This window comes from Macaca thibetana, chromosome 7 (genome assembly GCF_024542745.1).
Source record: "Macaca thibetana thibetana isolate TM-01 chromosome 7, ASM2454274v1, whole genome shotgun sequence".
Classification (NCBI taxonomy): domain Eukaryota; kingdom Metazoa; phylum Chordata; class Mammalia; order Primates; family Cercopithecidae; genus Macaca; species Macaca thibetana.
Window position 1 is genome coordinate 100,851,404 of NC_065584.1, and position 15,402 is coordinate 100,866,805.

A 15,402-nucleotide genomic window follows, 5' to 3' on the forward strand; every position below is an offset into this window, starting at 1 on the left:
AACACTGTACTCCAGCCTGGGGAACAGAGTGAGACTTTGCCTCAAATAATAATAGTAATAATAATAATAGTAGTAGTAATAATAATAAAGTGAAGGTTACATTACCTACCTTAGATGAATGTTGTAAAATTAAGGTAAGTTACATAAAGTACTTGGTTCATAATAGATACTCAACAAGTACTACTTTCTACCCACACAGGGATTAGCTAAACAAAAGGAATAAATACTGAAAGTACAGGTATAGAGGACTGTTTCTCTCCTTTTTTATTAAATTGTGGTAAAATATGTAACATAAAGTTTCCTGTCTTCACTATTTTTAAACTTACAGTTCTGTGGCATTAAGTATGTCCACATTGTTGTGCAGTCGCCACCACCATCCATCTCCAGAGCTCTTTATCTTGCAAAACAACAGCCCTGTAACCACTGCCCTCTTCCCCCTGCCCATGGCAGCCCCCATTCCAGTTTCTGTCTCTGAATTTGACTACTCTGGGTACCCCATAGGAGTGGAATCACACAGTCCTCATCCTTTTGTGTGTGGGTTGTTTCACTTACAGTGTCTTCAAGGTTCATCTGTGTTACAGTGTGTCTTCCCTTTTACAGCGTCTCAATTCAGATAGAAACAAAACAAAACAAAACCAAAAAAGCAGAATTCCTTTCCTTTTTAAGGCTGAATAATATTCTGTTGTATTTCTGTGGCACATTTTGTTGATGCAATTGTCTGTTCATGGACACTTGGGCTGCTTCCAATTGTTCCGGTATTGTTGTGAATAATACTGCTATGAACATGGGTGTACACATTCTCTTCAAGTCTTTACTTTCAGTTCTTTTGAGTGTGTACCCAAAAGTGGAATAGTTGAGCCATATGGTAATTCTGTTTTTAATCTTTTTGAGGAACCACCATACTGTGTTCAGAGGCCTATTTATTGATGGGGACAAGTATAAACAGTGGAATTCCCCCAGGGAATTATTTTAAAACCAATCTTAACATTTTGTAAATTATCTAAATATGAGACTTTTACCATTAAATCTTTATTTGCATATAGCTAATGAATAATTCATATTGTATAAAATGTAAGAACACCTCGTGAGAGTGTGTGTGTATGTAGACAGAACAGTGGTTAATAAGGCTCAATGTGGGCACACATACACGGGAATACATTTGATTTATTATACTCTGTCCTCAAGATCAGAAGTTCCCTGCACTTCCTGAGGGCAAAATACAGGGAGCCAATGCCAGAGAACTTCAGATGTCAGAAGTGCACAGTGCCCAGATATGCAGACACATCTTTCTTCTTGACTCTGCATTGCTTACAGAGTAAACTGGTGGTTGACTGTAGACTTTAGACCAGTGGTGCTCAGCTGGGGTAAGTTTGCCCCCTGGAACACATATGACAATTCTGGAGACATTTTTGATTGTCAAGCTGGAGGAGTAGAGACCAGGGATGCCAGAGAACAGGCCTCAGCGACAGGACAGCCCCACAGCAGAGAATTTTCTGGCCCCAGATGTCACTGGTACCCAGGCTGAGAAGTCCTGCTCCAGACCCAAATTACCTTCTCAGCCTTGTCTTAGCCTCTCTCCTGCGTAAATAAAGTTGCCATCCCAGCCAGACCCAGAAGCTCCCCATACCTGCCCACACACCAGCTGAATTGCTCCTTCCAACACCTTCTACCTGAAATTCTTTCCCCTGCTTCTCTAATGTCAGAGCCCAGCTTCAGTCCTCCCACTGTCTCTGTGAAACTCTCTGATCTCTCTAGCCACAGTTCCCTTTCTTCTCTGACTTCCCCAGGATTATCCCAATCATTTGGCACTTAGTTAACAATAGAAGGTTGTACTTGCTATCTTCTCACCTTGACTGAAAGCACCTTGAGGGCCATTTGATACGATTTGGTTTGAAATATGCAGTACCATTCCTTATGAACCCCAGTGGGCATCTCTGCTTTGACCCACCCAGGGCTTTCTGTGACAGCTTTCCTACTATGATGGGGTGCAATGGTTGAGTCAACCTCTGTCCCATCACAGCGGTTAGGTACACTGAGATTCAGCTTTGTTTAGATAACTAGCTAGATGGAACCTAAGCCCAAATGTGAGCCTTATGCTTAGAAAGGTGTTTATGCTGAATCTGCTTTCTAATCTAAGCAGTAAGAAATGAGGTTAGGAGAGGTGCAAAGGAATTGGGCTCTATCTTGCTCTGATCACGTCCCTTCAGTGGAGCACAGCCTGGAGGATCTGCCTTATGGAAGGTGGGAGACATTCATTTCAGTTGCTTGGATAGGGATTATTCTGTCATAACTGGACCTACTTAATGACAGTCAGTGTTGATGATGGTAATATTAATAATGAAAGCCATAATTACTTACTTGGAACCCAGTGTGAACTGGGCATCAGGCTAGGTGCTTTACACATATTTATCTCATCCAGCCCTCACTGCAATCCTGGAAGGAAGCTGAAGCACTTTAAAGATAATTTGCCCAGGGCCACCCAGCTAGCAAGTAGCAGAGCCAGAATTTAAACAAGAGCTGCCTAACTTTGAAGCCTATGCTCGTAGCTACCACCTCACTGCTGAGGGGAGAGATTCATGTTGCCCTGTGCCAAGACCTGGGAGAGACCCCTCGTGGTGTCACTGGAGAGGTGGATGGGCAAAGGGGCTTGAGTGTCTGAGTTCTGAGTCAGGACCTATTGTCATATCTGACCACTCTGCTGCTGCAGGAAAAGGAAACCTCATGGGTTACACTTTGACCACCACGGAGTATTCTGACTCTTCTGATTTTTGCTTCCACTTTAGGTGCACTACATCCTCCAGGAGGTGGTGATGGGTGGGATGGTGTTGGAAACAAACATGAATGAAATCGTGGCTCAGATTGAAGCTCAAAACAGGCTGGAGAAATCCGAGGTGAGTAAGCAACTGTGTTCTAGCCCTGGCTGGGTAGAGAAAACCTGGGCAGAGGCAGGAGTGTGTACATGTGTTGGTTTGTGTTGCTGTGAAACCTCAGGAAATGATACTCATCTTCTTTCTTCCTTGAGTCCATTGAAACTCATGGATTTGAAGGTCAACCAGCCCTGAAAATTAAACAGATAACAAGGTTTGAAATCTCAGACTTTCAGGGTAAAAGAGTAAATAGAAAAGCCAGATGGCAGAGGAAAGCAAACAGCTTTTGGCTTGGGGGTTATGACCCATGTTTGTGGTTTGTAATTCCTCCTTTGAAAGCCACTCGTTCCCTGGAGGGACCCAGAACCCTCTTCTCCTATTCCAGTGTGGTTTCCTAGTTTGTGTGCTCTAAGAGTCTGATCTCCCAGCAGCCATTTCTCGTGGTGTCTTTCAGACCTCAGAGTTGCCAATTTCCTTATTTCCAGTTAGCCTTATAAAAAACTACAGTAGAGTTTGGGCTAGGCTTGAAAATAACATACCCCAGTCCACCCCCACATGGTACTGGGCTTGATACAGATGTTCACATAAATTCTGTCCTATCCCTCTGAGGCCTCTCCATCCCCTTCCTCAGCCTTACCAGAGCACAGAGGTTACAGACATATACTTTCACATGCAGAAATAGCAGAACAAATTACCTCTTTAATTATCTGAGGGTCTTAAAGAGATTCTTTGCCTTGTATAACGGAACTTGATCTTGCGAAACCAAGAATTCTTTCTGTGAGGACTGGCAGTCCTGTGGAAGAAGCTTTTGCAGACCACAGCTATTGTGACAGCTATAGTTCTTTCAGAAATGTAGGCTGGGAAGATTCCAGGAATAGTAAGTGAGTCAGAGGCAAGGGGGTTGGAAATGAGAAGAAATGGAGACTTGCTGGGTGAGGGCAGAATTGGAGTTGGCATTCGGAAAGAAGGCAATAGGGGAAAAATGATTGTGAGAGAGTCTTCATCCACTTTTGCCCTTCTCTCCACATGGGGATGAGCCTGCCAGGTAGGGGGTTCACTGTAGATGTGCAGACTCTGCGTTTTGTCACCAGCCCTTCTGTATCTGTGATACCCCCACCTTCTCCCAGCTTGTTGCCACACGACACTTCCAAAGCCAGCTCTTTTCATTTCACATTATTAGTTGGCAAGCAGTTGCCCTAGAGCCATGGCTTTTCTTTTCCTTTTAAGAATTTCCCTGTGACTTTGCACGTTTCAGTAAGAGTCTTCAGTCTTTTGAGGAAGGGGTTTTGTTTTGTTTTGTAACCAGAAAAGTGCCCCTGACAAACCACCTTAGATTATTTCAGCATTTTTTGGGTACCCACCATGTGCCAGGCACTGTGAGATGCTGGGGCTGTGAAACTGCATAGGCCACACCCCACCTCTGAGGAACTGGTAGTCTAGTAGGACTGCAGGCTTTGGATCCCTGTGCCAAACCCCATCTAACCTCAAGATTGTTTTGTTGGCTACTTTTGAGGAATAAGGGGGGAAAATTAAAACTTCAGTTGTGTGTGCTCAGTTTGGAATTTCTCTAGGCATCCCTCACCTGTTATTTTGTTTGTTTGTTTGTTTTTGAGACAGAGTCTCTCTCTGTTGCCCAGGCTGGAGTGCAGTGGCGCGATCTCAGCTCACTGCAACCTCCACCTCCCAGGTTCAAGCGATTTTCCTGCCTCAGCCTCCCTAGTAGCTGGGACTACAGGCGCCCGCCACCACACTCAGCCAATTTTTGTATTTTTGGTAGAGATGGGGTTTCACCATGTTGGCCAGGCCAGTCTCGACCTCCTGACCTCAGGTGATCCACCCACCTTGGCCTCCCAAAGTGCTAGGATTACAGGCGTGAGCTTGTTTGTTTTTGTTTTTTCTTTTCTTTTATTTTCTTTTCTTTTTTTTAGCGTTAAGCAGGTAACACTGAGAATTTGTCTCATACTCGCCTCTCATTTCTTCTCAGGGTGGCCTTTCAGCAGCCCCTGCGCGGGCTGTGTCTGCTGTGAAAAACATCAACCTGCCAGAGATTCCTCGGAACATCAACATTGGCGATCTCAACATCAAAGTTCCCAACCTGTCCCAGTTTGTCTGAGGGTCAAGGATTGGGCTGAAATAGAGTCCTTAAGACAAGCAAAGACAAGCACGTCTGGAAACAGAACCCATTTTGAGCCATAGAAGAGTCAAGCCTCAGGACCTGGAACCTTTGTGTCTGGGGAAGACTGTTTGGCATGGAATGGGGAAGGGATTCCTATTGACACTGCTTGGGTGTGCCCAGTTCTCACATGTGCAGCCATGCCGTTCTCTGATGCACACGGCCGCTGCAGATGTGAGGGGCCCTGCCTTCCTCAGCAGGGAGTCAGCATGCCCAAGCCACTCGCACCTTTACCTTACACACGGACACTCCCAAGGGTTAGGGACTGCATTGAGCAGACCTGCCTGCTTCCCAGAACCTCCTCACTAGGGCTGAGCACCTTCTCTGACTGGAGTCTTCATCCTTAGCACCACAGACTTCCGAGGTCCCATGGCCTTTACTTGCTGGTGAGGTGTCATAGGTAGAAATGGGCTGGCCCTTCAGATTTGGGGGTGTGGTGAGTGGCAAGTAAGGGCAGAATTTTAGAAGAACCAGAGTCACCTGCTGACTCTATTGAGATTGTTACACCCAGAATCCTTTTGTAGTTTTTTTGTGGGTTTTTTTTTTTTTTGAGACGGAGTCTTGCTCTGTCACCCAGGCTAGAGTGCAGTGGTGTAATCTTGGCTCACTGCAACCTCTGCTTCCTGGGTTCAAGCAATTCTCCTGTCTTAGCCTCCCCAGTAGCTGGGATTACAGCACCCACCACCACGCCCAGCTAATTTTTGTATTTTTAGTAGAAATGGTTTCACCATGTTAGCCAGGCTGGTCTCGAACTCCTGGACCTCAAGTGATCCACCTGCCTCAGCCTCCCAAAGTGCTGGCATTACAGGTGTGAGCCACCATGCCCTGCCACCAGAATTCCTGTTGTATAGCCGAGACTTTTGGTTACCACCTCATGAAGAATATGCTTCCTGCATTGTCCTAGTCCCAGTTGTATTCTCACAGGTGTTATGTGCAGGACACGATCCAAATCATAAACCTGGCGCATGCCCACCACATTTCTGCTTATAGGGAGAGGGACCCACCACACACCCACACGTGCCAGAGGTCCCTCCTCCCAGAGGAGAGGCCCTGTGTCTGTAGAAGGTTAAAGCTGACAACATGTGGAACATCCCAGAATTATGACTCTTCCCAAGTTTAAAATACATTCTCCTCATGGGAGCAGAAGGTTCGTTGCTGTGTTGTGAATGATGAGCTGCCTCCACAGGGAACCCACTGCCACCTGGGCCAGCTTCTGGAGCATGAGAACCTGAGCCAGGGTCACCCTTTTGGGGTCTGGACATGACGCATGCTGGCTAAGACTAGGAGCAGGGCTGCCTCTTCTCCCTCCCGGAGCTCTGCTTGTGGGCACGCCCTGTTCCCTCAGGTGCCATTCTCCCAGAGCTTAGGTGCCCATAAATGTTCTTACTGCGGTGGAGTAGGGCCTCCTGGTCCCACGCTGTCGCATGGGCTAGATCTCAGGTGTGCTGTTGAGCCACCTTGAGATGAGGGCTGCTTCGCAGTCAAGTTTCCAGCCTGGGCCCCTCTCGGGCCTTCTGGTTGGGGACTCTCAGCCTCCTGATGCTGTTGCAGGGCAGGTCTGAGAGGCTGCCCAGCAGCACCCCATGTCAGGGCCACCTCGTTTTCCATTTTTGAATAGCGCTCCCTGTGGTTTGTGCCCACTGCTCCATACAGCCTCTGGTCCTCACTCTTGAAAGCTCCATGATAAGCGCAGAGATGGGCAATGTGGATCAGAAGGTGGGCCTCTTACTGTGGAAGAGGGAAGTGTAGGTGAATAGATGTCAAAACCCCTGATAGCATTCTTTTGAAGGGTTGGATTTTCTTTTTCTGGCAGACATTTCAGTACATTCACATTTCTCTCATTTGCTGAATGTGAAATCAGAATAAAGGAGATCAGTGTTTATTTTGTACCTTCTGTAAGTTGGCATGAGCAAGATCATTCAACAGTCCTTACAACAGACATTCTTATCCCCATTTTGCAGATGAAGGAAGTAGACGCAGTTCCAGTAACCTTCCCTTAGGTTACACAGGGCTGAGATTCGAGACTGCTCACTTGGCTTCATTGTCCTTTTCTTTCCTCATTGCTGAAGATGGCTTCTCCCAATGTTATCATCTTTTTTATAGATGAAACTGAGCCTCAAAGGGATTAAGTGACTTCTCCCAAACCGTGGTCTAAATAGGCTTGATTTTCTAAGGTGGTCAGTGATCATGTCATAGAGTATAAGAGCCAAAGAGTCTTCTGTGTCCCTCCATTTAACTGAGGTTGAAGCCAAAGCCCAAGGTGGTAAGTGTTACGTTGAGGGTCACAAATCCAGAGCTACATCCCTCTTCTTGAGTTCGTTTGTTATGTGGTTTAATGAATTACTGCAGGACAGCCCCTGTGCTAGATTTCCTGAGATAGCCTTGAGATTTTGAATGTTTTGCCTGCCAGAAGCCAATGGTTTTAAAAAATCATTGAGTGGTCCTACAGATTCAAAGTGGGCATTGAAACATCCCTCACACTGCCTCTTACAATGGCATAAAACTAAAGCCCGTTTTTTTATTTGGAAAACTCAGTCCCTTTGGACAAGCCACAATAATTTTTCATTAACTGCTTAAGCTTGCCTGCAAATTCAGCTAGCTTTCCGGCCTGCTATCAGCAAAGCCATAAACATCTTTTTAAAAAATATGTTAAGGTTGGCCGGGTGCGGTGGCTCACGCCTGTAATCCCAGCACTTTGGGAGGCCAAGGCAGGCAGATCATGAGGTCAGGAGATCAAGACCATCCTGGCTAACACAGTGAATCCCCGTCTCTACTAAAAATACAAAAAATTAGCCAGGCGTGGTGGCGGGCACCTGTAGTCCCAGCTGCTCAGGAGGCTGAGACAGGAGAATGGCGTGAACCTGGGAGGCAGAGCTTTCAGTGAGCCGAGATCGCGCCACTACACTACAGCATGGGAGACACAGAAAGACTCTGTCTCAAAAAATATATATATATATATATGTGTGTGTGTGTGGGTGTGTGTTAAGGTTATATGGAATACTCGGCTTTCCTTTTTTTGTGAGATGGGGATCTCACACTGTGGCTCAGGCTGGAGTGCAGTGGCGTGATCATGGCTCGCTGCAGCCTCGAAGCCCTGGGGTCAAGTGATCCTCTCACCTCAGCCTCCCAAGTAGCTGGAACCACAGGCACGCAACCATCACTCCTGGCTAATTTTATTTTTTTAGTAGAATAAGGTCTCACTATGTTGCACAGGTTGGTCTCTAACTCCTTACCTCAAGCCATCCTCCTACCTTGGACTCCCAAACGTGTTGGGATTACAGGTGTGAGCCACTGGACCTGGCCAAATACTGGGTTTTCAGTGCTCAGTGCCACTAATAAAAATCTGAAATTCTTTCATTATGCAATTTCTAAGTGCCTGGTGAGGGCCAAGCTCAGTTCTAGGCTCTGAAGATTAAGAGGGAAACAAAGCTCTGCCTGCTCCTGTTGTCTCTGTGAGCATCTTTGACAGAGCGCTCAGATTGTTGGGATACAGTGCATCGGACTGGCAGCCTGAATTCGTGGAGACTGCAGTCAGTAACTTTGTGATATATGTAGTATTTAGAGGACAATGACCCATTTCCCTACCTGCTGCCTGATCACATCACACCCTGCTGGGCCATACTCCAAACAGCCCACCTTCCTCTAGGCCTGGCCATGGCCCTGTGCTTGCCACATTGAGGATTAAGTCAGGATATCTTGAGCTTTCTCAAATCCCTGTTTATTCAGGCCTCTGACACATATAGAGCCAGCCTTCTCTCCCCACCACTTCCACTACCATGGAGCCCACTTAGTAAAACCCTCTCTGGGCCCAGCTTCACCAGAAAAGACACCAGGGGAGCAAGGCTCAAACCAGGGGCAGCTAAATCTGATCTTGTGGACCAGTCTTTAGTAAGGGCTTTCAGCTTGGCTGTCTGTCCATTGCTTTCCAAATAGGATGCAGCAATGATTGGTACATGGATATTAAGATCGGTAGTAGGGGCTAGTCCAAGTTTAGCAATAGCCAAACTGGAGAGCCTCTGAAGTATGAGAGTCCCAGAGGGATTTGTCAGCTCCTGGCAGACATCCTGAGTTTCACCTTCCTGAGTCTACCCTCCCGCAAAGGGTGCCAGTCTCACTGTGGTGATGGTTAGCCCAGTGTGTGCTGCACTCACACTGCAGCACAGGGTCGGTGCTTGCAGGCTGGTGGATGCTGTCCTCTGGGTTAAGACTGTATCCCTTCTGGGGAGCACTGGAGGCTTCTCCCATCTGCAGTGTTTCAGCAGAAGTTGGCAGATATGAAAACAGGCCCCCTGTAGGGAAGTAGTTCCATGAAAATGATTAATTCTTTCCAAAAGACTTAAAATTCTTTCCTATTTCAGTTTTTCCTTTCAAAAAAGGAAATACATTCGTGTAATTCAAAACTTAACAAGTCTGTTCAGCAGAAGACTCCCGCTCTGTCCCCAAACGCTGAGCCCCATCCCCCATCCCTGGTAGCAAGAAGTGTTTCCAATTTAAAGGTTAAGAAGCAAAGTCCCTGGATTTGTATTAGGGATGTCTTCCTGAGAATGTGAGTTGTGTTCCATTTGACCCTGGCAGTTGACCTCGGCCCACTAGGATCATGCCGCCCTCTCCAGGGAGGAGGGTCTCCCCATCACCCCGTACAGTGGCACCCTGACCCTGGCACTGCCCTTCCTTGCTCAGCATACCTTTCCCGTGGCACTCACGTGATGGGTATTTGGTTTCTGAAGTTACTGGTTGTTTACCCTGCCGGGATGTAAGCCCCTCCAGGGCAGGGGCTTGTCTCGTGTTCAGCGCTGCATCCCAGCTGCTGGGCACAGTGCCTGGTCCATGGCGTTCAATAAATAACTGTTAGATGAGTGAACACTTGAGGCAAATGGTGGTTCATTCTTACAGTCTCAGCATGTGCTCTCCAGGGCCCTGTGCTCAGAACTTGGGAAGGAGAACCAGGATAGTGGTATTGGGAGCAGAAACTGGGAAGGACCTGATGATGACTTGTGGAGGCTGAGGGAGAGGAGGATGGCAGAGCTGGTGTTGGCAGGTGGAGCCCATGTAACGAGGAGGCGGAAGGATGGGGCTCTTGAGAGAGAAGGAGGGGGTTTGGGAGGGCAGCAATCAAGAGTTTGGATGTGGAATGCGTTCGGTTGGGGTTGTCCAAGCATCTCTGGGGGCAGATGTCCACCAGTCAGCTGGAAAACTGAGTGGGCAGGAGAGGAAATGAGTGTCCACCCAGAGATGATGCTTGGAGGTGTGGGGGCATGCACTGTGGCCAAGGGATGAGAGGGTTGGGGACTGAGCCCGCAGGCAGGGGAGAGAGGAGCATCTGGACAGTGGGCGACTTCAAGTCAAGGGAGCACTTTCAGTGGGGAGGGGGACCAGGAAGAGATGGCCTCTCTCAGGCTTCCAGTGGCCCCAGCCCAGCCCCCCCGAGTGAGAACTGTGAAGAGACGGCTCTCGCCTCGTGATGGGGCAGGTCCAGACTTAGTGTGGGTCACAGTCCAGCTCTGCAATGTGCAGTTTGAACCTTCGGAAGATCAGTCTCCTCGTCTGAAAAAGAGAGTAATGATTCCTGCCTTGTAGGTTACTGTGTGGATTCACTGAGATCATTGATGCAGACGATGAAGAACTCAGTCAACATTGGCTGCTGTTATCACTGAGACTTGCAGAGGGAATGGGAGTTGAGGAGGTGGATGGAGTAAGCTCGGTGATGCTGGGAAGGAGAAAGAGCTCAGGTCCTGGCAGAAGGGGAAGGGGAAATGAGGGTGCTGCACGTGGATGGTGATGCACAGTGGCCCTGGCCTGACCTGTCAGTGGGGTCCCACACCCGTATCCAGAGGCACAGCTGGATAAAACAGTTGAGGAGGTGGTGGAGTCTGCAGAAAGTGAATCTTAAGATGAGGAGAGTCTGAAGACATAGAATAGCAACTGGCAGGACCCACGGCATTGGGGTCAGAGGGGAGAGGAGCCCGGAACTTCCTTTCCCTGGAGTCAGGAGGGACATCTGGCAGTCCCAGCAAGCACGGCAGGAGCTCAGATCTGGGGGGACCAGTAAGAGGGCCTCTGACCTTGCAGGCCTGGACGAGAGTTGGGGCCCCTGCAGGGACTCCACGCTTCCCATGAGAAGGAGGATCTTTGAGCCTTCTCAAGAGCAAACCTTACATTTTAGTACAGCTCTGACAGCCTGGCCTCCCGGGAGCACTTGGAAACGGGTTGTCTCCTCCCCCAGCCTCCAAGGACCAGGCCGTAACTTCAAGAGAGACAAGCTGGAGGTTGCCTTCTGCATTGCTGAGAATGAATGCCCTTTGCACACTGTGAAAGAAAGGCAAAGCTAAAATTGCTAGGAGTTTCCAGGTAGTTTTCACAAATGAGTCCACTGGTCCCACGAAATGAGGTGATGCTCAAAATATTTACCAACCAGCATGGCTCAGGCATTGACCAATCAGGATGGAGGTAGCTGATTTAGGGGTGGGGGTTACTGGTGTCACGTGTGGGCTCTCCCACCTGGATCCCTTCCTCTTCCTTCCGAGGCAACAGCCACATCTGGGGGCTGCTACAGTCTGCTCCTTTGCTTGCCTGGGAGAGGCAGAGATGAGGCCTGTGGGTTGTGTGCGTTGCTGCATGGGTCAGCATGCCTCCTCCCACTTGGGCACTGTGGTGGGAGGGACAGATACCATCTCACACCATCTCTCTGGACACTCCCAGTCTGGCGCTGAAACTGGAGGCCAAAGGACAGCCACAAACCCAGGGCACTTTGCGCTGCCAAAGATCACCACCTTTGCCCTAGGCAGCCTGAAACTGAAGGTTTTCTCCAGCCTCTTGGTCCAGGGCACTTGGCATGAACGCCCTTTCCCTGACCCCTGTCCAGCCCTGAGTGGCTCCCCAGCTGGGTATGTGCTGGCTAGAGGGAGCTGCGGACCAAAGCCAGCAGCACTGAGGCAAGCCAGGATTTGAACTGTCAACTTCCGAGCCTGCTCTACTGGAACTTCGTGTGGCTGGACCTGCTCCCACAACACCGTCAGTTCGCGTAGTGGGAGCTCCCGCAGGACTCAGCTCCTTGGGGGTGTTTTCTGCTGAGATTCCCCTTCTGAGTTGTCAGCCTGTAGCTGCCTCTTCTCCACCATTTGGGTCCTGCCTCAGCCCTAGAAACTGTCAAGCAGCCCAGTAGCTGTTTAAAGTACATGGTGTTATTACAGGGTTGGAAGGAAATCCCTGGGTCCAAACCCTGTGTCAACCAGGTGAGGGTTACGGTGATACTACCTGGCCTTGCAGCCTGAGCCTGGTACAGGTTGACACCCCGAAGCAAGTCCTCCTTGTCAGGTCCTACCCAAGCCTTCTTGTCAGCCCAACTGGTTCAGCCCCAGCCCAGCCCAGCCCTGCCCAACTGCTCAGGGCTCCCCTGCCCTGGAAAGGCCACAGGCCCGGCCCTTTCTTTGGGTGTCACAGCTCCTCTTTGCTCTGGGCCCACAGTCCCCAGGCATCCCCATCCCCTGTCTTCTCCTCCCTGACACGAGTTCCCCTCGCTGGGAACTCACTGCCCACCAGCACCAGATCCTGCACAATAGTCAGTGGTCCTGGAGCCCACATCTCACCACTGTGTCCTCCACCCCAGTGCCCCTGCCCGGACACCACCACAACCCCTCCGGCCCCTCAGCAGTGTCTCTGCCTCCCACTGTGTCTCCTTGTGGCTCGTGTCATCGCTCCACTGCAGAGTGAACCGCCTCACGCATTCATCAGACCCCCACTGCCCTGCAGCCTTTAAAGCCTCCCAAAAGCTTCCCACTAGCCTCAAAGAAATCCAAGACCCCACCCACCCCCTGTTCTCATCTTGCACCCCTGCCTGGCTCCCTCCTTCCAGCCACATTGGGCTTTATGCTTCTCAAACCTGCCGGGCTCATTCCCATGCGGGGCCTTTGCCTTGCCATCCCCTCTGCCTCTGGCTTCAGGTCCCCCTCACTCCTCACTTCTCTCCGTCTTCACCTGCAGAGGACTTCCCGGTCCCACCTGGCTGAAGCAGCCACTTCTCCCCTCACTCCCCATCCCTCACCCCACTTTGTCCTCCATGGCGCTTGTCACCCGATGTGACAGTGTGTGCCATGTCGACTGTCTTTCTCACTATTGTTTTGCTGCTGCCTTGCTGGTGCCAGGGACAGTGCCTGACACATATTCAGCTGTCAGTAAGTACGAGATTGCTCAACAAATCAACGAATGCGTTCAGCTCCTTCCACTTCCCTCTCAACACGTGCGAAGCTCCATGCTCTACTCAGCCTTGAGGGCAGGTGGCACTGTGTGGTGGGGGCACAGGCCCGGCTTCCACAACCCTGAGCCAGTCCCTTATCTGCCCACTTCCAGGTGGTCAGAATGGTGCATGAGAGGACACTTTACTATGATACATAGTCCTAAAGTCCTGAAGGAGACGTGAACTTGGTTTGAATCCTGGCTCCGCCACTGCCAACTGTGTGACCCTGGGCAACACACCTAACCTCTCTCTGCTGTGTTTCCTCAGCTGGGAAATGGGAACACAGCGCCTCCCTTGCACCTGGCCATTCTCAGTGCAGAGAATTGACCCAGAAAGGTACTCGCTGAAGGGCTGTGGGGAAGCTCTCACAGGCTCAAAGGGAAGTGGAAAGCCTAGACTCAAGCTAGCCAGGCTGCAGACAAGACCAAAAGTTCGCCTGGCATGGTGGCTCGCGCCTGTAATCCCAGCACTTTGGGAGGCCAAGGTGGGCAGATCACGAGGTCAGGAGTTCAACACCAGCTTGATCAACATGGTGAAACCCCATCTCTGCTAAAAATACAAAAAAAAGCCGGATGTGGTGGCATGTGCCTGTAATCCCAGCTACTTGGGAGGCTGAGGCAGGAAAATCGCTTGAACCTGGGAGGTGGAGGTTGCAGTGAGCTGAGATCGTGCCACTGCACTCTAGCCTGGGCAACAGAGCAAGACTGTGTCTCAAAAAAAAAAATTCTACAAAATGCAAACCAATCTATAGTGATAGAAAGTAGGTGAGTGGCTGCCTGGGAATGGAGTTGGGGAGATGGGTGGGAGGGAGGGACGACCAAGGGACCCAAGGAAACTTTTTTGAGGTGACCTGTCAGTTACTTACCCCTATTATACAGATGAGACAAATGAGGCTCTTTGGGATTAACTTACTTGCTGATGGTCACACAGCTGTTAAAGGTCAGGTCCAGAATGGGAGCCAGGTGTGTCTGCATCCACACGCTGTTTTTTGTTGTTGTTGTTGTTTTGTTTTGTTTTGTTTTTTGAGACAGTCTCGCTCTGTCGCCCAGGCTGGAATGCAGTGGTGGAATGCAGGTTCAAGCGATTCTCCTGCCTCAGCTTCCTGAGTAGCTGAGACTATAGGCACACGCCACCACACCTGGCTAGAAACCCTGTGCTTTTTAACCTTGGGTGGAAGGTGACTAGCAGACAAGGGGCCAGGAGTGAGGGTCCCTAGGATTGAACATGGGCTACACAGAGAAACCCAGAGACAGCCCCTACTTAAATATGGTGTTCCAAAGAGTGACACCTGGGATGAAGAGAAGGTGGGCCAATGCCAGGCCCCACAGAGTTTTCAGAGCAGGTCCTGGTGCCATGGGCAAGAGGGCACAGCACAGCACCATAGGCGGCTGGGGCCAACTTGGACCTGCTTGGGAGAGCCAACTGTCCACATTTCAGTAATGTCACAGGTCAGTTGTCAAGCATAGCCATCACTAAAAATTAAATTACATATACTCACAAAGTTTGTCAAAAGAACAAACGTAGTATGAAACACTTACCACTTCTTGATTATGTGAACACAAATGTTTCTGCTTTTGAAGTTATCCACACCTCTTGTATCTGTGCGGTGGAGACGTCATATCCTGGTGTGCCACTGGGCATCTCTTCCCAACGCCACATCCACAGCAGCTTGAAATTGGACAGGGCAGGGTTATTTATTTACACCATGGAAACTGGCAAATGCTAAAGTCAGGGCCAACCCCCTGCACCCTGCGCCCACTCTCTGCCGGTTGCTAAACACTTTTGTCATTACATCATTGAGTCCTAGGGTCTTGGGCCACCCCCATGGGGAGCAGGAGGCCTGGAACCGCAGCTGAAGGAGGGCGCATGGAGCCAGAGGCTGTGAGGCCCGGGACTACCTGGAATGATGGTATAAGATGGCCAGGATGCACGGATCCCTGCTGCCTGGCACATTTCTCACGCATTCGCTCACTCCGCACCACCACCCGGAGAGGCAAAGCATCGTTACCATCTGCTGGTGGGAAAACTGAGGCACAGAGAAGTGACCCAGGGCCACGCAGCTAATAAGTGTCACAGCCAAGATATGAAGCCTGATCCTTAACTGCCATGCTCTGCCCCCTTCAAAGGTA

At 49.7% G+C, this 15,402-nt stretch overlaps 1 protein-coding gene across 1 annotated transcript in view; it reads left to right on the forward strand.

The window, feature by feature from the left end:
- AP3S2 (adaptor related protein complex 3 subunit sigma 2) overlaps window positions 1–9,901 on the forward strand; it is a 68,936-nt gene extending 59,035 nt beyond the window's left edge. The window contains exons 5-6 of the mRNA XM_050797707.1: window positions 2,784–2,891; window positions 4,852–9,901. Of these exons, the coding sequence (XP_050653664.1) occupies window positions 2,784–2,891; window positions 4,852–4,980 (237 nt within the window). The 3' untranslated portion in view covers window positions 4,981–9,901. The remainder of the gene's footprint in view (window positions 1–2,783; window positions 2,892–4,851) is intronic.
- Window positions 9,902–15,402: the final 5,501 nt, after the last annotated feature.